A 25574-nucleotide genomic window follows, 5' to 3' on the forward strand; every position below is an offset into this window, starting at 1 on the left:
AGCCAATATCTGTACATTTGAATCATCATTCAACTGCACGTGACACTAAATGGGTGTTCTGTCTCCCATTGCCTCACGTCCCAACACTTAGCAACTGAGGGATTTCAACATGAGTGTGTTCTCCTGGTGATTCATTCTAAAAGCTATGGCTATTATTCTACAAACATTACATCTGGTTTTGTAGTGCCTCAATGGCAATCAATGGCCATTGCTACTTCTTATGGCCATGGTTATGGGAAGATGGAAAACATCACTTGAATGGATTCCTAAGACTCACAGCTACCATACTTCTTTAAAAGCTGCAATGTTTTTATTTTCTCCATATCAGTAGGCTGTCCAAAAGACCATTTCTGTATCCACCCAGGTGAGCTGTAGCCTTCTGAAAATTGCATCAAGGTAGAGTGATATTGGGAGGGAAGAAATAATATACAGAAAAATTAGTGCCTGACATAGCATTCTTACAGCACAATCCTTTAGATGGCTGCTCAAACCCAATCCCCATTGAGTTCAATGGGACTTGCTCCTAGGGAGCCTTAGATTTAAATCATATACACACTTCTCTGGGCACAAGTTCCATTGAACTTAATAGGACTTAATTCTGAGTAAACATGCATAGAGCTGCACTGCACATTTCTAAGCAGACAAAGTGGCAATTAGGGGCATCTTTTTACTATTTTATATATCTTATTTTTTCAGTTGTGTGTGGGGAGGGAACACCCTCACAATAACAGTTTACCAAATACATAAGAATACAACAGCAAAAACCAGCCACAAAAGTATTTCCTGATTTAAAAACAAACATTTTCAAACTATGTTTGAAAGCACAAATGTAGCTTTCTTAATAAGCTGCTATCATGGTATCACACGCCCTTAGTGTGCAAGGTTTTGTTTTAAGAAAGAAAGAGAAACTGAAAAGAGCATGCTTACCATAAACTCTTAACATTGATAACTTGATTCAGGAAACAGGATGCAGGATGAATGCAGTAAACACCCAAAGACTTAAACTGCAGGAAATTGGAGCACCTGCAAAGAGAATATTGTATTGTGAATTAACAGCATCTCTAACTTGCACATATACCTTAGTGAATTCAGCTATCTGAGAAAACATGGGGGAAGGATTCAGAGAGGTCATTCTCTCGACTGAAATTGGCCTATTGGTAATGCATGCTGCTAGCTATAGCAGTCATCTCTTTGCTCCAGGGGACTCTCCCAGCAGTAAGCACTTTGCTCCAGTTGACTTGCTTCCTGTTCAACGCAAACCATAGTTTGCTATTACACCAGAACAAAATAAACAATGGTTTGTGATTACCTTCCAAATCAGAAATGCACATTCAAGCCACATTGAAAGTTGTTTTGCAAATGCAACCAGAGTTTTCTGGTTTGGGTGGAATAACAAACTATAATTTACACAATACAGGAAGTAAATGAACTGCAGTGCTGTTGAGAGTATGGCGTACCAAGAAAAGTATTATGGAGTATAGGCAAAGCATTAGAGCATTACATCCACACCTCTTAGTAGAGTTTGGGGAAAATGTATAATGTAATAGGAATTTCAGAGGCGGGACGGACATAGTGTTTTAGGCTACTGAGCTTTGTGATGTCATGAGCAATATGTGCCTTATCTACATTACATAGGTAGAAAGGACAAACCAGCTGCAGTGTGTGGTTAAAAGAGCAGGAAATGACTAGGATCCTTTGAGAAGATACAGCAGACATAAAAGGAACATTGCCAGATCATTTGGGAAATGGGAACTTCTTCAGTGCCTCCATGAAGGAGAGATAATGAAGTTCCACTGTCAGCTGACAGCTGTTTTTGCTCCACCAAAACCCAGAGGGGGAATACTGGTAGCAACATCTGTGCTCTCTTGAGAGATTATCCCTGAAGAATCAACGAGCCAGTGAGTACAAGGAAATTTGATTTACTCTGTTTGTACCAAGCTAGGGGAATAGTAGTCACCTGTCGCAACGCATGATGTCACAGACAGGGATGATGTTGCCAAAGTTGTCATTGAAAAATAAAGAAATCTTGGGATGAACCATTTAGGTCCTATGGATCCCATAATTGGGAAGCTGCTTTATACCGAGTTAACATAGGAACATAGTGTTGTGAGGTTGGGGGGCCCTAGACCTCAGAAATTAATAAATGGTAGGATTTTGATTTTTTGGAGTGTTAAAGGGCAAATTGCTGGCCAGTGGAAAAATACAGGCTAAGCTTCCTTTCCAAGCCAGGATAGAGGTGTTAAATTGACAAAAGGTGTTGGTGGCCCATCTAAGAGGAATCTTGGGTCTGGGCAGACAGAGGTTGCCAAAGTGAGTGTGTGTGTGTGTGTGTGTGTGTGTGAGAGAGAGAGAGAGAGAGAGAGAGAGAGAGAGAGAGAGAGAGAGGTGACCATGTATTTTGCAAGGTGTGCTAGGAAGAAGGAGGGAGAGAACAAAGACAGAGATTCATCTTGGGCATGCTGGCTAAAGGCAGGATGGGAAAGATGCCTTTGACTCCAGTGTTGCACTGTTGTGGGGAACAAGCCCTTCTTGAGATGACCATTCTGTAAGAGCTGGACTCCCTCCATCCAAACCTAGGTGTAAATATCTGAATAAATCATAAAACTACAACAGTCTCCACCCTGTCTTCAATTCTCCAAAGAAGCACAGGCCTTGGGTGAGCACCTGGAACAACCTGGAATTTTGCTACCACTCAACAGAGAGTGAAGGTGGCACCCAACTTTTGTAGCAATAGGATGCTGGCTTATACTGAGTCAGACCATTGGTCAATATAGCTCATTGCTGTCTACTCTGGCTGGCAGAGACTCTCCAGGGTTTCAGACAGGAGCTTCTCCCAACCCTGTCTGGAAATGCTAGGGATTTCTGCATGCACGGCAGATCTTCTACCACTGAGCCAGGGCCCTTCCCTTGAGGACCATGGTTGCATCCAGACCAGTACTGTCTTCTCTGACTGGCAGTGGATCTCCAGGGTTTCACAAAGGGGTGCCAGGGATTTAATCTGTGACCTTCTGCATGCAAAGTAGGTGTTCAGCCACTGAGCTATGGCCCTTCCCCAAAACGTAACCTGGCCAGAAGTGGGATTCAAACCTCTACCTCCAGGGGAGACTGTAACCTGTTTGCAGTGCTTTAAACAGCTCAGCCATCCTGCTGCAGAGCTCCTCCATCCTTGATTGCTTTTGCCATGGTGGTGATGATAATTTTATTATTTGTACCCCACCCATCTGAGTGGGTTGCCCCAGTCACTCTGGGCAGCTTCCAATAAAACACCAAACATTAAAAACTTCCCTATGCAGGGCTGCCTTCAGATGTCTTCTAAAAGTTGTAAAGTTATTTAAATCCTTGACATCTGATGGGAGGGCATTCCACAGTGTGGGCGCCACTACTGTGAAGGCCCTCTGCCTGGTTCCCTTAACTTTTATAATCAAAAGAAACATCACTTATTAAACTGCAGTCTGTTTCATACCATTATGTTTTACACTTTTAGTGGAGGGGGCAATATTTTAAAATAGAAGAAGAAGAAATTGGTATGCTAAGTTACGTAGGGCTAAGAAACCATGGTCTCCACCAAAGGAATCATCATTCAGCAATTGTTCTTACTGGAATTTTGCTTTCTGATGGTAAGCTACAGCTGCCATTGTGTTAATTAAAGGGTGTTGCTACCATATGGGTCCTACATAATGAGATGCATGCAACAAGGAAAGGATAGCACTCTGGTACTGTATACAGCAGGCTGCATGATACTACAGAAAGGAAAGCATCCTTTTGTGTTTATGTGGAGCTTTGTGTTTTTTCCAGATACCTTGAGCAGAACTCTGTGCTATGGATGTCAGAGAATTCAGACAAAAACAGAAAAGAAAACAGAAAATGCTGCAGTTTGCCTATTCTTCTGTGGTCTGGTACTGGTTGGAAACAGAATACTAGACTAGATGGGCCTTTGGCCTACTCCTTTTCTTAGGGTCAAAGAAAGCAGATGTAACAGGACCAAGGATGTAACTTAATGTTATAGGGCTTTTTGTGGGGCGTCAGTCTGGGTGACACCTGTGTGTCCCTTCCAGGCCTGTGATTCTGCATCCAGTGAGCTGGAAGCCATAGCCTTAGCTGTCCAGTTACATGTCCAAAGAGGTTGTCCTGTTGCCATAAAGATGAGTGGGTGGGCCTTTTGCCACCTCACCTCACCTGGCTGGATGACATGTAATTCTAGGATGAAGAACAAGAGAGCAAGCAGGAATTTTTGCGTGTAAGTTTTGGCTACTGCTGGAAGCTGGAGACACAGAGGTTTGTCTTGCTCTGTGCTGGACCTTAAGCTATGGCTAGATGATTTTGCTGGGAACCCAAAGGGGAAGCAAAGCCTGCTGGAGTGCTAATGCTGTGAGCCCCTCCATCCTATACTCAGGTTGCATATTTGTGTTAAGAAACCCATATATCCTAAAGACAACAACAACTCCACTGACCTTCATTCCAAGGAAACCAAACATAGTGCTGGAACGCCTCTCAGTGCTCAGTGACTGGAATACATGCAACAACATGAATATGGCCTGAGAGTTGTTATTATTTTTAACTCACTGTTCTGAACTGATGTGTATGTCGGTCTGACCGTGCTCTCATGGAGCGGAAGCTCCTGGGTGCTTGCTCTGGCTCCATCCATCGCCAGCTGAAGACTCTGAAGCTGCAATCCATTGAGATGCTGACGCTGCAACTCTGTCACCACGGCAGCATTTTCAGGACCAAGGTTTGCTATTTGATCCGGGGACAGCTCCTGGACAAAGCAAAACCAGATTTTCATGTTGTTTATTTATTGCGTTTGTATCTCAACCTTGTTCTCCAAGGAGCTAGTGTGCATGGTTCTCCCCCTTCTCCTTTAATACCCCACAACAACCCTGTGAGAGAGGTTAGGCTGAGGGGCAGTGACTGGCCTGAGGTCACACAGTGAGCTTCATGGCTGAGTGGGGATTTGAACCCTGGTTTCCCAGGTCCTAGTCCAGCACTCTGACCACTACCCCACATCAGCACTCTTGAAGGATTTTCCTGTACAGGAGCACCAGATGATTGAAAAGTGAGCAGCACACAGGGCATTGCAGAGTAAATGCATTCAGTATACAGTACAGCACATAGGAGCCAGTGTGGGGTAGCGATTCATGTGCTGAACTAGATAAAATGGAAGCTGATATGCTACCTTGAACAACTTGGAGGAAGAGTTGCAAGCAGTATTAGCCCTACTCAGAGTAGACCCATTGAAATAAATGGACATGACTAACACTGGGGGGATTTAGTTTGTTTCATTTAGTTAATTTGTTAGTGGTTCTATGTATGTTTGTTTGCTGAGTGAGGGAAATATAACAGTGTAATGCAGTTATATCAACATACTTTATTGAACAGATAACATCCTCTGCTTATGTATTTAATTATTCCTGAAAATCCTTCCTATCTATCTATCATATCTATCATCTATCTATCTATCTATCTATCTATCTATCTATCTATCTATCTATCATCTATCTATCATCTATCTTCTATCATCTATATCTATCTATCTATCTATCTATCTATCTATCTATCTATCTATCTATCGTGTGTATGATCACAAGAATCCAGGAGTATCTGCATTTTCATCTATACAACATAGAAGGTTGTGTATCTTGCTGTTGTGTGATGGTAAACCAGATGCAGGAGCTGGAGAAGACAATACACCTGCACCAAGCAATCTCCCACATATGACAATTTATCCTCCTAGCGGTTTCTGCTCCATCGTTTCACATCATCAGCTTCGGAGTCAACCGTCTGTCTTCATTTGTGCTTGCAAAATGTTACACTGGAAAAACAATGATGCAATCAATGTGATCCACAAAACCGAAGAGATGTCATCGACTGCCTCGGCTGTCGGATCTTTTCTTCAGGTGCAAAATAATCTGTCGAGTGAGGCCATATTATTAAGCCTTCTTTGAAAACCGGCTACTGTTATAATTGCACAGTAATTATCTTTCCACGTAGAACAAAGATGGCAATTTGTGCGACTGACACCTATAATAGCACCTCTGAGTTCTCCTTGATTTTGTAGAACATTCTTCATCTTTCAAAAAAATTCTCTTTCCCCATTTAGAGTTTACAAAAATAAAAAGGATGAGAGAGCCCAGATATTGACTTTCATCAAGAGGAAAGGAGCTTTTTTTGGACTTTCTCAAACAGCAACCCTTGCAGTAGAGGTTGCATCACAAAGCTATTTCTCTTTGGTTAAAAAATCAACAAGCAACATGGTGGAGAGGGGGTGACGCCAAAGTTTAGTGAAATAGCTCTGCTACATATATGGAACCCCAATGACGGGATTAATGGACTATCAGTGGTCTGATGAGCCTTAGCTAGAGACCAATATGGTGGCAACAGCTTTGCTGTGACCCAGCTGGGATGGCCTTGTGACTTGCCTGTGGATCCTGCTTAACCGTGTTCTGACCTGTGTATAAGTCCAGGAATTTCAAATTACATTGGGTTCGCTTTTATAACGCAGAGTAAATGAAAATCTCCTCAATATCTACTTCATGTTATGTGCATAACACATTGCTATCATTCACTGGACTTAAAAAATCGAGCATGCACAAGCTACCGGAATATGCTGCAAACCCCAGGGGAACTCTTTTATGTCCTTAGCTTCACCATGGAGTAAATGCAACTATATAGAGAGATATCAGCTTTGCTGGAACATGGCCATTGTTACCTATTATTGACTATTTGTTTACGCTGCCCTTTGAATGTCAGAACAACCCTGTCAGGTAGGTTGGGCTAAGAGGTAATAATTGGCCCGTGGTCCCAAAGTAAGCTTCGTGGCAAAATGGGGATTTGGACCCTAGTCGTCTGAAACTCTAACCAGGTGTATGGGACCTTTGGTCCCCCCCAGATGCTGTTGGACTACAACTCCCATCAGCCCCAGCAAGCATGGCCAATACCCAGGGGTGATGGGAGTTGTAGTGCAGCAGCATCTGGAGGGCCAAAATTTCCCCACCCCTGCCACTACACCCTACTTTACTATTTCTAGCGACTTAAGAAGAAGCCCTTCAAAGTGTTCTCCGAATGAAGATATGCATTCACGTCACTGTTTATAACAAAGCAGAAGTAATGGGGGAAAGAATCAAAACATCCACAACACTTACTTTGAAGATTTCATCAGGGATATATTTTATTGCTGTTGGATGGAAATAGGGCATCAATTCTTTATCAAGAGCTTTTAATTCTTCCCCATTTAAGCCAGCTAGAGAGAGAGGAAAAGATTGAGAGAGTGAGAAAAAGAGATCAGAATGCAGCTTACTTAGTGCACACCACGGTGGATTAGGCTGAATTTGGGGCAAACGTACATTTCAGAGCCTCTGTATGCTTTAGCTGATCAATATTTGATTCTAAAATGTTTTCAGACACCTCTGGGAAATCAGGCCTTTAAGAAAACAAGGCGCTTCTCTGCAGTTAAATGAAACGTTCGATGTGCAGCCCTTGTAAAAGTGCACCTTATTAATCCAATTTTCTTTTTCCTTTTGTTTCTGTTTTAAGGGCAGAAGTTGCCATTTCTGCTTGTGTTCTTTCCCATCTCCCAAAACATTCATATAAGGAACATATAAAACACATATTATAAGCCAACGTCGCACAATCCGCCATAGCATAGTTGCCAATGTTAACCATGCTCAGAGTAGGCCCACTAAAGTTAATGAACACGAGCGAGTCCTGCCCATTCATTTCAATGGGTCTATTCAGAAGGAATGACACAACCCATAGGGTTGTATCCAACAGCAGTCCAACTCAGAGCAGACACACTGAAATTAATATATGTTAGGTTTATTCATTTCGGTGGGACTGCTCAGAATAATAGAATTTGTAGAGTTCAAAGGGACAACGGGGGTCATCTAGTCCAACCCCCTGCAATGCAGGAATATTTTGCCCAACGTTGGGCTCAAACCCATGACCTTGAGATTGAGAGTCTCATGCTCTACCGACTGAGCTATCCCAGCTGAGTAAACTTAGTTGGATACATCCCACAGTCACCCTGACACATGTCCCATTGAACACAATGGAACATATTTCAAGCAGACATGCATAGGATTGCACTTTAAAACTCTTTTATTTCAATGGGGTCAATTGCTCCTAACTTGGTTACATTGTAGGCCACCACAACATCCCACCAATATTGGATCTAAGGTTAATGGTGACCAGATACAGGCGAGCAGTTGTTAGGCTCCAGGAATCTCAATTCATCTTTTCCCTATTTCCCCTAAAGTCTTCTGATTCAGAGATATAGGGTACAAGGTGGACCACATCTCTTAGAACATCCTTGATATGGATGCAAGCCTCCTTACCTGCAATGTTGCCAATCTCCTGCAGGATAGATCTGTCCCACCCTGTAGCAATTCCAAACACAGACTCTGCCTTCTTCTTAAACTCTTTCAGAACGTTTGTGCTGCATGGCAGAGAGCCAATTCTTGAAACAACAGCACTGCAGAAAGGGCAAAAAGGGGACTGTAATTTTACACAGTTGGAAAAGCCTGACTATTAAAGTAGACTTAGTGGCGCTTCACGCATGAGATTCTTCCTAGACAGCTGTAAGGAATCATAATAATATCACGTTCGTTTGCACGATGAGTATCTATTTTGCTGCTTCCCACGGCTTCCATATATACATGTGCAATTATCACCTGAAAATTTTGACACTCGTGCGGCGGCGGAAGAAGCCATGTGTGAAGCTGTTCTGTGCATGAGCTGCATATCAAATGAAAAAAGATGAGATAGCAAATAATATTTAATATGTTGATCAAGGCAATAATTTGCACTTTCTTTCTTTTTGAGTGGGCTTGCACCTGGCACTAGTTCATGATTCATAGCTTAACATAAGAAAAGCCCTGCTTAGGGTTCTCAGGTCAGGAGTATCGCAGACCCTGAGATTGCAGGGCCCAAACCTGGAACTTTGGGGTGGTCCCTGGTGATGATGTCATGGAGGCATTCCTCGGTGACATCATAGGGCAACCCCATGAGATGGAGGTTAATTAAGAAAAAGGAGCAGAGGAAGGCAGACACCCCAAAGTGTACCTACGCTATCATTTGCAGCCAGCCCCTGCTGGGCTGAAGCTTCGAAGGGAATCTTGCCCACCTGTAGATTCAGGCTCCCCATCCGTCACTTGGAGGGGACCAGCCAAACCTGGAGACTTCAGGCAAGACTGGAGGTCTGGCAACCCTAGCCCTGTTGGGTCAGGCCAATGAATGGCCCATCTAGTCCTGCATTCTGCTCTCACAGTGGTCAGTCAGATGCCTCAATGGGAAGCTCATAAGCAAGACTTGAGTGCCACAGTCCTCTCCCTCGCTTGTGATTTGCAGAAACTGGCAATGGGAGGCAGACTGCCTGCCACAACAGAGGTAGAACAATACACATCATGGCTATTAGCCTTGTCCTCCATGGATTTGTCAAATCCTCTTTTAATGCTATCCAAGTTGGTGGCCATCACTGCTTGTTGTTGGAGCGAATTCCATAATTCAGTTCTCTGTTGTGTGAAGAGGTCCTCTCCTGAACTTCAGGGTGCACATAACATACGTATTTCCACTAGTCCCAAGACCTTTTAATGTTTAACTGTCAGGGTTTCTTAATGATATTTATTGATTTATTCATACATACATACATACATACATACATACCCCAGCCACTCTGGACAGCTCCCAACAGAATATTAAAAACACGATCAAACATTTAAAAATTCCCTAAACAGGGCTGCCTTCAGATGTTTTCTAAAAGTCAGATAGTTGTTTATTTCCTTGACATCTGATAGGAGGGCGTTCCATAGGGCGGGTGCCACTACCAAGAAGGCGGCCCTCTGCCTGGTTCCCTGTAACCTCACTTCTCGCAGTGAGGGAACCGCCAGAAGGCCCTCGGAGCTGCTAGATTTCGAGCTAATATGCTTTTACTACTGTTGCTAATACTATTAGTATTTCACACATTGGTTTTAACTGTATTCTGTTTTAGTACTCTTTATTGTAAGCCTGGGGATTATTATTATTTTTTTGGTAAGGAACATTTCTCAAAAAAGTTTATGATTTTTACTTTTAATATTATTATTTATTTATTCAGTTTATTAGTTGCTTGCTACATGAAGAGTCTCTAAGCAACTTTTTTAAAAAATTAGCTCAACATGCAAAATAAAATCAGAGATCACAATAAAAGCCGTACAACTTTATCTTTTTTCTAATTTATCTTTCGTAAGTGCATTGTTAATGGAAGAAATGTGGCGCTGTACCTGAACTCAACTGCATTTATAGATTCGATCTCTGTGGAGTTCAGAGCACAAAGATTATGGCCTAGTCCAGCCAAATCAAAGCTTTTCAGGGTGTTCATTCCTTGACCTGAGTCTTCCAGAAAGACCTGTAAAATCGACCTGGCCTGAAAAACAAACACAACGAAGATCTAACTCAGTTAAAAGCGGTTAAAAGCGGTGGGGGGTTTTGCAATGTCGCCCTTCCCAGCCCTTTCTGCCACATGGAGCTGCTGTAGAGCGGGAAGAGCCACTAGCTAGGAATGTGCTAACATCTCTGGCTCAGCAAAGGGGAAGCCAACCGCCCCCCTGCCCGTTCCCAATCAGCTGCCAGTTTTTCTACATGGCAACCAGGGCCAGATTTAGGTTTGATGAGGCCCTTAGCTACTGTCCTGAAGGTAATGGGGCCCGTTATATGTCCAGCTTTGTCAAAAACATCACTGTTTTTTGTGTTGAATATTTGCCCTATGGTAATTTATGGACCTAATAGATATCTAAAGCCATTTGCACATGTTGCCATGCAAGCAGTCCATGCAGAACGTAGGCCCCCTATATACAGAAAGGAGCAAACCAGTGATATTTGAGGAAGCAAGCTAGCAGGCGGGGCCCATTACTTGCATCATAGGAGCCTACACAACACAAAACACTGTTGCTGTAGGTAGGTTTTATTTTATTTGGTTTTTTTTATCTTATATTTTGGAAATGTGCATCCATGTTTTTTTCCTTTAATTTTCGGGGGGCCCCCAAGAGAGTGGGGCCCTAAGCTATAGCTCATGGATAGGAAAACTAAGGCCTGGAGGCCAGATCCAGCCCAATCACCTTCTAAATCCGGCCCGCAAGATGGTCTGGGAATCAGCGTGTTTTTACAAGGAATTCGTTCATACTTTTTCCCCTTCAAAATATAGTCCGGCCCCCCAGAAGGTCTGAGGGACAGTGGACTGGCCCCCTGCTGAAAAAGTTTGCTGACCTCTGCTATAGCTTGTTTAGCTTACACGTAAATCCAGCACTGATGGCAACCACCCTACAGTGGATTCACCAATTGGACGCACTCACCTGCGTAGGGCTCCATTCTGTTTGCTGGCTGAGTGCCACAACGGTATCAATAGAACCCAAATCCAGCATTCCAATTTCAGTCTCATTTAGCACTGCAGCAATGTGCCCAAGCGAAACTATGTGGTAGCTCTTCCAGCTTGTCAGGGGCCCCCAAGACTTTAAAACAACAACAACAATATATTGGGGTTAGCCAGAAATTCTCCCAGGGCAGAAGGTGTGACACCTCACTTTTTAAAAGATAACTTTTTAAAAACAAATTATCATTTAAAATTAATAATGTGGCATAAAGTAAACAAAGATCACAGCCACACATAAGGGGTAAAACAAGTAACATTAGTTTATATTAAAAAATAAATAAATCAAAACAACGGTTACTCCTATCTGCTGGTTTGACATATGGAACATTGTTTAGTCGTTTCGTCGTGTCTGACTTTTTGTGACCCCATGGACCAGAGCATGCCAGGCACTCCTGTCTTCCACTGCCTCCCACAGTTTGGTCAGGCTCATGTTTGTAGCTTCGAGGACACTGTCCAACCATCTCGTCCTCTGTTGTCCCCTTCTCCTTGTGCCCTCAATCTTTCCCAACATCAGGGTCTTTTCCAGGGAGTCTTCTCTTCTCATGAGGTGGCCAAAGTATTGGAGCCTCAGCTTCACGATCTGTCCTTCCAGTGAGCACTCAGGGCTGATTTCCTTCAGAATGGGTAGGTTTGATCTTCTTGCAGTCCTTGGGACTCTCAAGAGTCTCCTCCAGCACTATAATTCAAAAGCATCAATTCTTTGGCGATCAGCCTTCTTTATGGTCCAGCTCTCACTTCCATACATCACTACCGGGAAAACCATGGCTTTAACTATACGGACCTTTGTTGGCAAGGTGATGTCTCTGCTTTTTAAGATGCTGTCTAGGTTTGCCATCGCCTTTCTCCCAAGGAGCAGGTGTCTTTTAATTTCGTGACTGCTGTCACCATCTGCAGTGATCATGGAGTCCAAGAAAGTAAAATCTCTCACTGCCTCAATTTCTTCCCCTTCTATTTGCCAGGAGGTGATGGGCCCAGTGGCCATGATCTTCGTTTTTTTGATGTTGAGCTTCAGACCATATTTTGGAACATTAATGGAATTTATTCTAAGAATATAACAAGAAATCTACACCTTTTGAAATATCTGATGAAAACTGCTAAGAATTTAAAATGTCAAGTATGCACATATGCCCCTTACTTTTAGTTGATATTTGGGGAGGTGTGCGTTTATAATTGTTTTTGTATTATATATTTTTAAAAAAACTATAATAATAATATTAAAAACACAAAACAAAATAAGTTCTCCTGCAAAAATTATTTCAGAGCTATGGCTGTCTTTTGGTTTGAGCTTAACAATGTAGTTTTGCTAAAAATACCTGCTGCCTGAAGGATTATGCATGGTTTAGTACATTACAGAAGTAAGCACGTATCTTCCAGCTGAGCACAGCTGGCGCATGCTAATCTTGATGGTAATTTCTATGGGCTGGAGAGATCTCCCTCTAAGGAATTTTTTTCAAAAAAAACTCAGCAAGCAGCTTTTGACTCATGACAGCAAATCATCGGATCAATCTTGCTGTTAAGATTGAAGTGGCTTTGGCTTGTTCTATGGTTGCAGCGTTCCTCCCCGCATGTAAATTGTGGCAGCCACTGGCTTTTTTCTTTTCTTTCATTGGGGTGGGAGCAGAAACTGTCAGATTGTAAGCACTGTGCAGCCCTGGGAATCTGTGGTTTCCTCGGAGGAGGAAGATTAGGACACCCCATATAGGACCTTCACACTGCCAGTTAGAGATGGGCAAATATGTCTTGGTTTCTCTCTGTTTCTCATCTTTCCAATCTTAAATCCAGCTCTCCACATTTCCGTGTTAATTTGTGATTTTTTAAAATCCTCATGAAAAGTCACCAGCATTTTAGTGCAAATTTCTCCTATACATGCAACTCCAAATTCACATGGGAGTGTAATCTGTTCTGAGACAAATCACAAATATTTTAAAAACTGTCAGAGATGACGGGGATTGAACTTGTAACCTTCTGCATGCAAGGCAGATGTTCTACCACGGAGCTACAGCCCTTCCCCATCTAGGACTCAGCTACATTATTCATGTTACACTATAACTGTGTTGTAAACATGCAACACCAGATGGTGCTGTAGAGCACAAAACTTTGTCTATGCAATTTTACATAGAGTTTTTCTTTTTCTTTTGTTATAACGATTTAATTTATGACTTATTTATAGTGTGCTTTTCCCCCTGGGTGTAGATCCAGCCCTCGTTTGGCTTTAAGCCGACATTCAACCTATTGTCATAGATCTAGGATACCAGAGTCTGTTAGGAAATGGCAGAAATGAATAAATGGTAGTATTCAGATAATATTTGGGATATGAAGGGACAATACAAGCAGCAGAACTGGGACAGACAAGGAATTCCAGGCCAGGCTAGCTAACTTCAAAACAATTAAGGATCAATGGGGAGCCATTAAGGGCAATAGCTATCATTCCCCGCCTGTTGCGAGGAGTGGACAGAGACAGGAGGTTTGGGAGGCTGCCAAGGTGATGGGGTGATGTGATGTCACAGGAAAAATTGTCCTTTTTGAAATTTAAAGGTGTTTTGGGAACAAGGAGGAAGGAGGCAGAACCATCTTGGCACTGGCTGGAGGAGGCTGTACTGAGAGACTGGGAGCAATGGCTGGCTGCTGCTATGGACCCCATGAATCTTGGAGGGGAGTGAGAGACTGTGGGAGAGATTCATGGGGTCTGTGAGGGGGATTCTGTCAGGAGGGTTTGTTCTGACAGGTGGTAGAGCTGAGGAGAGCCGAGAACTCTCAGTATATGCTCTAAGGTTCTGAATCTCCAGAACACTGTTAAAAATAGACAAGACACAGTCCTACACCATGTTCACAGGAAAAAGGATCCTCAGAGGGAATACTCTGGCAGGAAAGGGCAGTAGTGATTCCGAGTGTTATTCCAAGGAGGATTTGGGGGTATGTAAGGGAAACAGCCCAGTTAAAAACCTAAGTTCCTGAAGTGTGTGTGGAGAAGTCTGATCTATGGAAGAAAGTAACCTTAAGCCTGAACAGCATACAGCCTATAACTTGAGACAGAAAAGTTTTAATAAAAAGCAACAGCACTGCTTGTTCCATTTCTGTGGAAGAAGAAGAACCAAAACTCCTTGATTACATCTGTTATAATAAAGTTTGTTTGCAACCTGTTTTCCCAAAAGAAAAACCCACTGCCGCTCGTGATTCATTCTCCACTGGGGATTTCACCTAAGAGAAAGGGAAACAGAGGCCTGGCGCAGCGGTGCTAGGGAGAGAGAGGGCCGATGCGCCATTGCACCCTCCCTCCATCGAAAGCTTTAGGAGTAAATATGTGTCCAATAAATCATATTTCCCAAAGACGCTAGATTCTGGTGTGCCTCGATTTTCCCATTGAAACACAACCCTGGTTTTAGCGCCAGGAACCCCATGGAATCTTGCTGCTGCTCAAAGCGGGAATCACTTGACCCCACTAACTACCCTTTACTTGAGGTAAATGCACATCTAAGGAAGTTTGGTAAAAAAAACAACTCTTGATAGCTACCTCCTTAGCTTTCTCTTTCAGCGCAGCAAGCTGAGAGGTATCGAAATGAACCACAGAGCCAAGGAATTCCACAGTCTTGGCGAAAGTGCCCGGATCCATGCAGGCCAGCTCTTGAGCTGACCAGAACATGTTGGCTCCTGATAATTTCATAATCTCCTCTGAGGAAGGTGCCATGACGTCTGCGCAATCTGGTACTGAAGAAGATATATTTGCAGAGAGGTTAATCACCGACACAAACTCATTGACTGTAATGCTAAGCGGTAATTAGATCGTAATGCTAATCTTTTGCAAGATTACTGCCATGTTGGGCAGGCGGTGGGGGGCAGCAACAACAACTTCCATTACAAGGCAGGTTACTACCACAGTGCAGATGTTTCATTTGACACTTCTATTTCTCTGGGGGGGGGGGAGAGGGACTTATCACCTTAAACTTCCTGTTACAGGGCTCCAGGGCTCCATGTGCGAGGGTTTTTGCCTTGGATATCCCAAGCGCATTTGGATTTCAGCTATCGCCTACATTGAATAAGTTAGGCTGAGACAGCTTAGGCCAGGAATGGGAGTCCTCTGGTCTAGGGGGAAATTTGGCCCTCCAGGCTTCCCTACCTGGCCCTTGGGACTCTCCCCAGGCCACACCATTAAGTATAATTGTACATTGAAATGGAAAATAACTTTGTATGTGTATTGCACAAGGTGTAACATTGTAAAAGTCCATTGAAGCCAGGCATGCCAAGTAGGAGGGGAGCTAGGGGGCCACCCCGTGAAAAATTTCAATAAGGGGCTGGGCCCCCTCAAAGTTCTGCGGTGGTTGTGCACAAGTGACACTGTCTCATGTGCAAGGGACATCAGCACGCCATGGGGTATGTGAGCGCACTGCAGGGCGTGCTGATGTCATGCGTGCATGCTTGGGGGGGGTGCACACATGGCATGCTGATGCGGCTCAACTCCGGCCCCCTCAACCACAGGGGCAAGGCAGCACGAGTGATTGAAGCTAAGCAAGGGCAGCAGAGACCCTTACAACTAATAATTACCAGTAACTAAGAATGTACCTATCTCTGCTCCTCCGTCATGAAGTGTTCAACTCACACAAAATGGTGATTTGCAACTGAATATCTTTCTCATCTGATCTAAAGTCAGTCTTTGTTCTGTGCTAATGACTCCCTCTCCAGGAACACAGCCTCAGGCTGGAATGCCGGCTGTGTGCAGAGGGACAGAGCTTTGGTTTTGCAGTTCTGGATGAAGTAATTTCATATTTCTAAGACGCTGTACCTGTGCTTGGACAAGCACATGTGTCAGGGAACTGCCATCGGAGAGTCAGGTGGTGGAAGGGCTCACAGAGGCTAAGAGACCCTCGGATGCTGAGGAAGGAACCAGCAGGGGGAGAGGGAGAGCTCCTGCAGAAACTCAGTCGGAGGAATGGCTCCAAGATGCTTCCAGTGAGAACAGCGGGGAGGGCTCAGGACCTCCGCTGGGGACGCCTACTCCGCGCAGGAAACTGTCATGCCGAGAATCCCGAAGGAGAGTTTCCGTCAAGGAACTCTTATGTTGGCGCAAATTCCGGAAGCGCCCACTGACGGATTCTGCCAGCGATTGAGGTAGCCATGCACCCATGGCTCCGCGGACTGGGAGAGTTTAGAAACTGATTGCAAAGATTTGAGAGCTTAACCATTTACGCACGAGCAGCCCCCTTATCCCATAACAACACGATATGATGCAACTATTTGGATGTAACGTCGTTTTGAGTGTCTGTTTTGGAACAAGTTCCGTTAGTAAAGCTTTTGAACCATATTTTTTAGACTGGACAATTTTTATTTCAAGGAGAATCAGTTTTCATTTATCCTATTGCTTCCAAAAGCGCAATATTAATAACTGCAATACACACTCTCTCCAAGCCACACCCTTCAGTGGTCCAGCTTTGTAATGTACTTCAACAATTTTGCCTGGCTGGAAACGTGTCCTTACACTCTGATAATGCTTGCATGCATGGAAGATAAAGAAGTGTGTGTGTGTGTGTATGTGTAAAAACTGGGCTACTGTAAAAAGGTTAAATTTACATTCCTTGCTCCACTCACTTTTGCCTCTGGTCTCACCTGTTCTCACATATGGCCCCCAGAAGCTTGCCCTAAAGGGAATGTGGCCCTTGAGCTTAAAAAGCTTCCAAGCACTAGCACTTACTGGGATGCATCAGCCAACATCTTTTTTTAAAAAAAATAAAAAAATAAAAAAAATCAGTTAACATCTGTCCGAGCCCTTAGAAAAGTGTGGCTTTGCAATTTTAACTAAAAAAGAAAGCAACTTTGCATTGGGCTATCTCCTGTAATAAAGTAGAGCATCACAGATGCTGATTAGGAGCCGAGTTTTCCCTCACTAAGCAAATTACAGCGAGGATGTACCAAAGAGATTTGTACTTGGAACGGAAGCGAAAGGAAGGATTTGCTTCAATCAAACAGAACTACAGAAGCCAGCAAAACATTCTAACAAGATTGTGTCTGCTGGGCCAATGGAGGGAGGGTCAATAATAAACAAACAGTAAATCTGATGTCGTACTAGCAAAAATCCATTCATCATCTGTCAAACTGGAATTGCTTCACATTTTTAGAAGTGTGAAGCAATCCTCTCTCTTTGATGTAAACAATACACATCAAGAGGCAAGGATGGACAAATTTGTCAGTGTTGGTTTCTCACTGACCTGCCTGCTGTCTCACCCCTCTCAGTAAGCAACAGCGCCCCACCTGCTGGGAGGCCGATACTGCAGCTCCACCCTACCTGGTGAGCCACTTCTCCTTCCTTTCTGTTTTTCTTTATGAAACCTAGAACAGTGGTACCTTGGTTCTCAAACGCCTTGGTACTCAAACAACTTGGAACCCAAACACTTGAAACCCAGAAGTAAGTGTTCCAGTTTGTTAACTTTTTTCGGAAGCCGAACATGCTCCATTTTGAGTGTTATGCTTCTATTCTGAGTGCCACACTTCTGTTTTGAATATTACGCTGAGGTCTGTCTGTTTTCACTATTTATTTTGCGTTTTTGTTTTTGTGGCTCTTTTTGTTTTGTTTTTGTGACTGTGTGGCACCCAGTTCAGCTACTGATTGGTTAATTGTGTGACTGCAGTACATTGTTTATTGCTTTCATTTTATGGATCAATTGTCTTATTAGATAGTAAAATCCATGTTCAATTGCTGTTTTAGGGGGGGTTTTTTGCATTATTTTCTATGGGAAAGTGTGTCTTGGTTTTTGAACGCTTTGGTTTTGGAACGGACTTCTGGAATGGATTAAGTTTGAGAACCAAGGTACCACTGTATAAATATTCATTTGAGACAATAGACAAAAGGAGCCAAACTCAGCAGCATTTTTTTCTGCTATACAAAGCCAGCAGTGCATTCTACCTACCAGAAGTCAAATCAGGTGTTGTCCCTGGGATGCTGGAGTTGTGGATAGATTCAAATTGAGCCAAGAGCAGCTCCTCAGTTGGCAGAACTGGCCCAGTCGTCTTTGATGCTATTTCCAAGATGATATCAGGAAACTTTAAGGAGAGGGAAGGACAAACTAAAGATGGTTATTATTATCATGCAAGGTGCACTGGCCGAAACGACATATTCTGCCAACTATGAAAGGTGAAGGACCCCTGTCTTCTTTTGCATTAGGCCACCCTAGATAGCAATATGCTGCAACATTTTGTTGCAGGTCCAGCTTGTCATGATTAATAGCCATGAATTTGTCTGACCCCCTTTTAAAACCATCTAAGTCAGCCGCCATCGCTACATCCAAATTCAGTGAATTCCACAAATAAATGATGTGCTATGGGAAGCAGCAACTCCTTACTGTCAACCCCAAATCTATTGCCCACTCATTTTATTGGGTGATCCCCCACAAGTTCTAATGTAGTTCAAGAGAGAGAGAGAGAGAGAGAGAACTACCACATTTTTCGCTCTATAAGACGCACCAGACCTCAAGACGCACCTAGTTTTTGAAGGAGGAAAACAAGAAAAAAAATATTCTGAATCTCAGAAGCCAGAACAGCAAGAGGGATCGCTGCACAGTGAAAGCAGCAATCCCTCTTGCTGTTCTGGCTTCTGGGATAGCTGCACAGCCTGCATTTGCTCCATAAGACGCACACACATTTCCCCCTACTTTTTAGGAGGGAAAAAGTGAGTCTTATAGAGGAAACAATACAGTACATACCTCTATCCGCTGTCTCTGCACTATGTATCATTTTATTACAATAAAAAGGCAAGTATTTTTTATTTTCAAGGCAAATGTTGCATCTTGCAAGGTCTCTATATATACTGTACTATTAACTGAACTCACCTGAGGGTGGGTCCTTTGGAAGCCAAAATGGCACAATTGAAACACAAGTTGTTAAGTTGTGGGTAGACATAGCAGACGACACAGCGATTCTTCCAAAGCAGCTCTTTATTTGTAAGCTGGAACAGAACTGACTGAGGAGCTCAGTCAGCCTGCTTATATAGAGCTCCAGAACAATGTAACTGTTGCCATTTTCTAAAACTATCCAATCCCTGAACGTCACTTTCGATCCTTCATTTGCATACAAACTATCCAATCCCTGAACGTCACTTTAGATCCTTCATTTGCATAACTATCTACAGTATCCCCCTGCTGGCCCAGGGTGAGAACTTCAATACATAACACAAGTGTGTGGCAAAGTGTTGTCAAAGTAAGTAGCAGCCTTGGGTGAAACCCCAAGGTTTTCAGAAGTACGGGGGGTGGGACTCAAATAGCCCAGTGAGGATAAACTTGCTCAGTGGCTATAGAACACTGCCTGATGGGGAAGGGGATGAAAAGTAGAGGGGAGGGGGGAGGGAATGGCATATCCTGGAAAAGGTCGTCACTGGCTAGCTGGAATTGAGAACAGAAGCACTCCACACACACCCCAGCAAGAATTCTGACAGTACCTTTTCCACGAGGATGTTTAATTCAGCTTTTGGCAAAAGGGCTATGAATGATCCAACATCCCGCGTGGTTTCAGCTGTCCAGTTTCTTGGGGAACTTGGAAATACATTTTGGAACATGATGTGAACAAAGAAATCTCAGAGCATGTCACAATACCAAAATAAATGATGTAGCAAATGTACCAATAAAATCCATATGCTGGAACACAGCCAATATCTATGCAAAAATGCCCTTTTGTTGCTTTCTTTACATAAGATCTTTTAAAATTATTACTTAGACATGTGTTCTTTGGACACCACTTCCCCGCATGCCTCTACTGTAAATTGTGAGATTCTCCTGTGATCAACTTTAAGGTGAAAGTCCTTTGTCATTAATGGTTATATACTGTGTGTTGTTAAATGAATACAACAGAATTATTATTTTTTAAGTGTCAGACTGATTTATATGCTGCTACACGAAGATTCGGGACGCGGGTGGCGCTATGGGTTAAACCACAGAGCCTAGGACTTGCCGATCGGAAGGTTGGCAGTTCGAATCCCTGTGATGGGGTGAGCTCCCGTTGCTCGTTCCCTGCTCCTGCCAACCTAACAGTTCGAAAGCACATCAAAGTGCAAGTAGATAAATAGGTACCGCTCCGGCGGGAAGGTAAACGGCGTTTCCGTGCACTGCTATGGTTCACCAGAAGCAGCTTAGTCATGCTGGCCACATGACCCGGAAGCTGTACACCAGCTCCCTCGGCCAATAAAGCGAGATGAGCGCTGCAACCCCAGAGTCGGTCACAACTGGACCTAATGGTCAGGAGTCCCTTTACCTTTACACGAAGATTCAGAGCAAAACCCTCCCAGATTATTCTCTTACCCATGCAATTCAATAAGTCTGCGCTTGATTTCTGTCTTCTGATCATCGCTGAGATGATGGCATAGTCCGAACTGGTGAAGGGCTGTTGCCATCGCTTCCCGCGAGATTCCCTCACAAATAAACTCCGGGGGTAGATGGCAAATGAGATTTCCAAGCAAGTCAACATCATATTCATCGATGGCCGAGCCATTCTGAAATAAAGAAGCCAGTGCTGGGGTGTGTGTGCGCAATTGTGATCAAGCTACAGGATGGAATGAGTTCTGAAGAACCGCTAAAAACACAGAGAAAACAACCATTAAAAACAGTTAAGAAACCCTAAGGGTTTCTTTCCTCTGGGTATTATGTTGAGTTCCTTTTCCCCAGCTTCCTTCCTGGTTTTCTTTGTTGTTTGGCTTGCTGCTGCTTCAATGAGCTAGTTTGGGTTGTTTTGTATACAGTGGTACCTCGGGTTAAGTACTTAATTTGTTCCGGAGGTCTGTACTTAACCTGAAACTGTTCTTAACCTGAAGCACCACTTTAGCTAATGGGGCCTCCTGCTGCTGCCGTGCCGCCGGAGCCCAATTTCTGTTCTCATCCTGAAGCAAAGTTCTTAACCTGAAGCACTATTTCTGGGTTAGCGGAGTCTGTAACCTGAAGCGTATGTAACCTGAAGTATATGTAACCTGAGGTACCACTATATTATGTTTTTTTTAATTGTTATTTTGTATAGAGTTGCCCATAAAAGACTTGGAGAGCCTGTGCAGACCCCAAAGTGGGACATACACATTTTAACGAAACAAAATAGTGTCATATTCTTACCAGGCAGTCTTGCACTTTTTGCAGAATTGCTTGTTTCTTCTGCCTATTTGAAACAAGACGGTCAAGTTCAAGCTTTCCCAGGCTGGTCACAAAAGGGGCACAGAGAGGTCCTGAAATGGATTCCAGATACTCAGCACTAGAGGAAAGATTTAAAATATCGGTTTTGGGGAAGAAGAAACTAGGATCTTTAGAGCACTACATACTAAAATTCATTTAGCAGTGTATCCCACTTTTCCCTTGAAGGGCACTGTATGACATACATTGGGTTCTTATAGCCCAGAGATGAAGAACGTCTGGTTCTGCCAGATGATGTTGAACTGCATCTCCCATCAATCCTAGCCATTGGTGATGCTGTCTGGGCATGATGGGAGATGGAGTCCAGCAACACATGGAGGAAAACAGGTTCCCCCTACCCTGGTGTGAACGTAGATATATAGGATTGTAGCTTCACAGCAGAGAGCAGAAATCTTTACTTCTGTTCTCTGTCTATCCAGGAGCCTTTGTGTTTCTTTAATGTGTAGGTCAGATCTGAGTGACAAGCAAAGCTTACACTCTCTTATAGATGTGGAGCAGCCATTTATTCTTTATCTCAAAATCCTATGAGTGTAACCTGAAATCTATAGCATCTGAGAGGTATTTTTTTCAGTCTGCCATTGCCATCTTGGAACTATTTATCATTCATTCATTTATTGCATTTCATAGAATCATAGAACTGTAGAGTTGGAAGGGACCCCAAAGGTCATTTAGTCAAATGTAGGAATGTTAGTTAAAGTATCCATGGCAGATGACCATCCACCTCTGCTTAAAAACCCCCAAGGAAGGAGAGCCCACCACCTCTCGTGGGAGTCTGTTCCACTGCCAAAGAGCTCTTACTGTCAGAAAGTTTTTTTGAATGCTTAGTCGGAATATCTTTTCTTGTAACTTGAAGCAGTTGCCTCGAGTACTACCCTCAAGAGCAGGAGAAAAGAAGCACACTTCCTCTTCCATATGACAGCCCTTAAGATATTTGAAGATGGCTATCATATCTCCTCTCAGTTTCCTCTTTTCCAGGCTAAACATACCCAGCTCCTTCAAGTGTTCCTCGTAAGGCTTAGTTTCCAGACCCCCTGATCATCTTGCTTGCCCTCCTCTGCACACCTTCCAGCTTGTCAACAACCTTCTTAAATTGTGGCAACCAGAACTGGACACAGGACTCCAGGTGTGGTCTGACCAAGGCAGAATATAGTGTGGTACTATCACTTCCCTTGATCTGGACACTATACTTCTGTTGATGCAGCCTAGAATAGTGTTGGCTTTTTTTTTTGCTGCTGCATCACACTGTTAACTCATGTTAAGCTTGTGGTCCATTTATATTCCAACTTTCCCCCCTACAATCTCAAGGTGGCATACATGGCTCTCCTGCACCTCATTCAATCCCCCACAACAACCCTGTGTTTTTGCTTTTTAATGGACCAACAAGGGTACTTTTGCTTTTTATTAAAATAGGTGTGTGAGAGAGAGAACTTACGGAAGCACTGATAAGAGATAGGGAGGCACAGATGCATTGGAGAGTATCCAAAATTTCCAAGCCAGACAATTGATCTGCAAAAAAAGACATCCTTAAATCATTTTTAGCTATATGTGATTGTCAAGGAGCAATGGAAAAAGCAGCAGCAGCAGCAGCAGCTATAATCCTCAATAAGTTAGTTGCTCATAACTTCCAGACAATATCCAGATGTACCTATCCATACCACACCTTCATGCAACGTAGCATAACAGCACTTAATGACATCCACATAACATAGCAGCACATAACATCCACAAATGTGTAGATGTGCTGCTATGAAGATGTGGGTCATAAGACCAGACCCCTGTAATATAACATGACATCACATCCACATAATATACCAGCCAAAGTCACACATCCATATACAAACTGTGGCCAATGACCGGTCTGCAATTTCTCAACGACTCACTTGCAAATTAAGTCCCACCTGGAAGCACAATTAGACTAGTGTGCAAAACCCAAATATGGCTATCCACCAGATTTTTGCATTCCTTCTATTGTTGCAACACGATTCTTGTCCGTTTAAGCACACCAAATTGCATACTTCTTTCAAAATCTATTTGAATTGCATAGTCAAATATATTTTGAAAGAAGGCAAACATATAAATGTTATTTTGAGGGCATTAAAAAAATAAATAAATAAATATCAGAGTAATGCAGAAACGTAAAAGAATTATGGTAAAAGCTTCAGAAGGTGGTGTTAGCCTGAAATAGACCCACCCACCCTGGCGCTAGCTTCTGTTGAACACAGAATAATCATTACAGTGCTTTCACATTTTACCTGATAAGGCGACAGAAGGTGAAGATTCTTTTCAAAAACTTTGAATGTGTTTAAAAAAGAGACTGTGCTCATACTCTCAAGCTGACTGCATGGTACTCCTTTGACCAATTGGCTGATGCTGATTTGAAGAAAGCATAGATAGTTAAGTAATTATATGACCCAACATGACTTGGCACCTTTTACAGTGCAGTTCTATGTATGTCTACTCATATGTAAGTCCCATAACGTTCAGGAAGTGTGCTGAGAAGTGTATCCAGACCATCTTTATTTTGTAGGTGGGACTGAAGTGCATAGCGTAAATTTAGGTTGGGTAATTAAAATTAGTGCTTTTTTTCTTAAAAAAATGTTTAGGGGAACTCACATTTTCCTAATCATATTGAAATACTGCCCCTCAATGAGGCCAAACTTAGATTCACAAAATGTTTAGGGGTATGCATACCCCTGCGTACCCCCAGAAAAAAGCACTGATTAAAATACATTAAAGTGCTCAGTTGCCCAGCTCAACAAATCCACTTTTTAAAAATTGGACTTTTTGTGGTTTGGAAATTAACAGTTAAATGCACTTGAACAGTGTGGGACGAACAAAGGGAAAATTGCTTCCCGCGTGCTGTTACATCCATGGTGTTGCTCTGCTTATAGAAATTTCAGGCATCTGAACCTCAAAAGAGCAAGAAAATACTTGCAGTTGTGGCACCATAAGGATGGAAGGGTCAGTGTGAAATTTGCACTCATACCTTAAGAGGTCAGGAGGAGGGGTTTTCTTTGACAACAATTCATACAGAAACAAGGCCTGAAATTAAATTATAAATTGAAATGAAAGTACTGAAATCAAATTAGCTGCACACACACATGGGATCTACAACAAAATGGTGAACGGCCTCCCCAGTCCCTAAAGGAATGCCCCTTTTCATCACTTCAGTCTCCTCTCCCAACTTCAGTTTTCTTCCCTTGCTACACTTAGCTGACATTGTGACATTCAGTACCTCCCAGAAGCTTGCAGGTTTTTGCCAGGCTGTTTTGGGATTTTTCTGCATACCTGGTCTGCACTTAGGAATACCCAGTGCCGGATTTACGTATAAGCTAAACAAGCTATAGCTTAGGGCCCCCCAAAAATTTAAAGGGAAAAAACCTGGATGTACATTTCCAAAAAAAAAGATAAAAAACAAATAAAATAAAACCTACATACAGCAACAGTGTTTTGTGTTGTGTAGGCTCCTATGATGTAAGTAATGGACCCTGCCTGCTAGCCTGCTCCCTAAAATATCACTGGTTTGCTCATTTCTATATATAGGGTACCTACATTCTGCATGGACTGGTTGCATGACAACTTGTACAAATGGCTTTAGATACCTATTAGGCCCATAGATTACCATATAGCAGGCATAGGCAAACTCTGACCCTCCAGATGTTTGGGACTACAATTCCCATCATCCCCTAGCTAACAGGACCAGTGGTCAGGGATGGTGGGAATTGTAGTTCCAAACATCTGGAGGGCTGGAGTTTGCCCATGCCTGCCATATAGCATATATTCAACACAAAGAACAGCGACAATTTGTTGTTGACAAAGGACAGCGGGACATATAAAGGGCTACCTTCAGTAGCTTAGAGCAGTGTTTCCCAATCTTGTGCCTCCAGCTGTTTTTGGACTACAATTCCCATCATCCCTTGCCACTGGTCTTGCTAGTCAGGGATGATGGGAGTTGTAGTTCAAAAACAGCTGGAGGCACAAGGTTGGGAAACACTGGCTTAGAGCCTCATCAAACCTAAATCCAGCCC

The 25574-nt window shown here is 43.1% G+C and overlaps 1 protein-coding gene and 1 long non-coding RNA gene across 2 annotated transcripts in view; one reads left to right on the forward strand and one right to left on the reverse strand.

The window, feature by feature from the left end:
• Window positions 1-288: 288 nt before the first annotated feature.
• Window positions 289-25574, reverse strand: part of OTOA (otoancorin) — a 37793-nt gene continuing 12507 nt past the window's right edge. The window contains exons 15-29 of the mRNA XM_081840168.1: window positions 24533-24588; window positions 23799-23916; window positions 22979-23052; window positions 21472-21607; window positions 20674-20864; window positions 19818-19911; window positions 18295-18427; window positions 14910-15097; window positions 11322-11477; window positions 10254-10396; window positions 8331-8467; window positions 7140-7237; window positions 4564-4756; window positions 928-1023; window positions 289-379 (exon numbers count right to left, since the gene is read on the reverse strand). Coding sequence (XP_081696294.1) covers window positions 956-1023; window positions 4564-4756; window positions 7140-7237; window positions 8331-8467; window positions 10254-10396; window positions 11322-11477; window positions 14910-15097; window positions 18295-18427; window positions 19818-19911; window positions 20674-20864; window positions 21472-21607; window positions 22979-23052; window positions 23799-23916; window positions 24533-24588 — 1785 coding nt within the window. The 3' untranslated portion in view covers window positions 289-379; window positions 928-955. The remainder of the gene's footprint in view (window positions 380-927; window positions 1024-4563; window positions 4757-7139; window positions 7238-8330; window positions 8468-10253; window positions 10397-11321; window positions 11478-14909; window positions 15098-18294; window positions 18428-19817; window positions 19912-20673; window positions 20865-21471; window positions 21608-22978; window positions 23053-23798; window positions 23917-24532; window positions 24589-25574) is intronic.
• LOC309329388 lies at window positions 1655-3872 on the forward strand. The gene is made up of 2 exons (XR_014151112.1): window positions 1655-1898; window positions 3796-3872. It is a non-coding gene; the product is annotated as an uncharacterized lncRNA (long non-coding RNA).

Source organism: Podarcis erhardii (genome assembly GCF_964252035.2).
Source record: "Podarcis erhardii genome assembly, chromosome: 14".
Taxonomy (NCBI): Eukaryota; Metazoa; Chordata; class Lepidosauria; order Squamata; family Lacertidae; genus Podarcis; species Podarcis erhardii.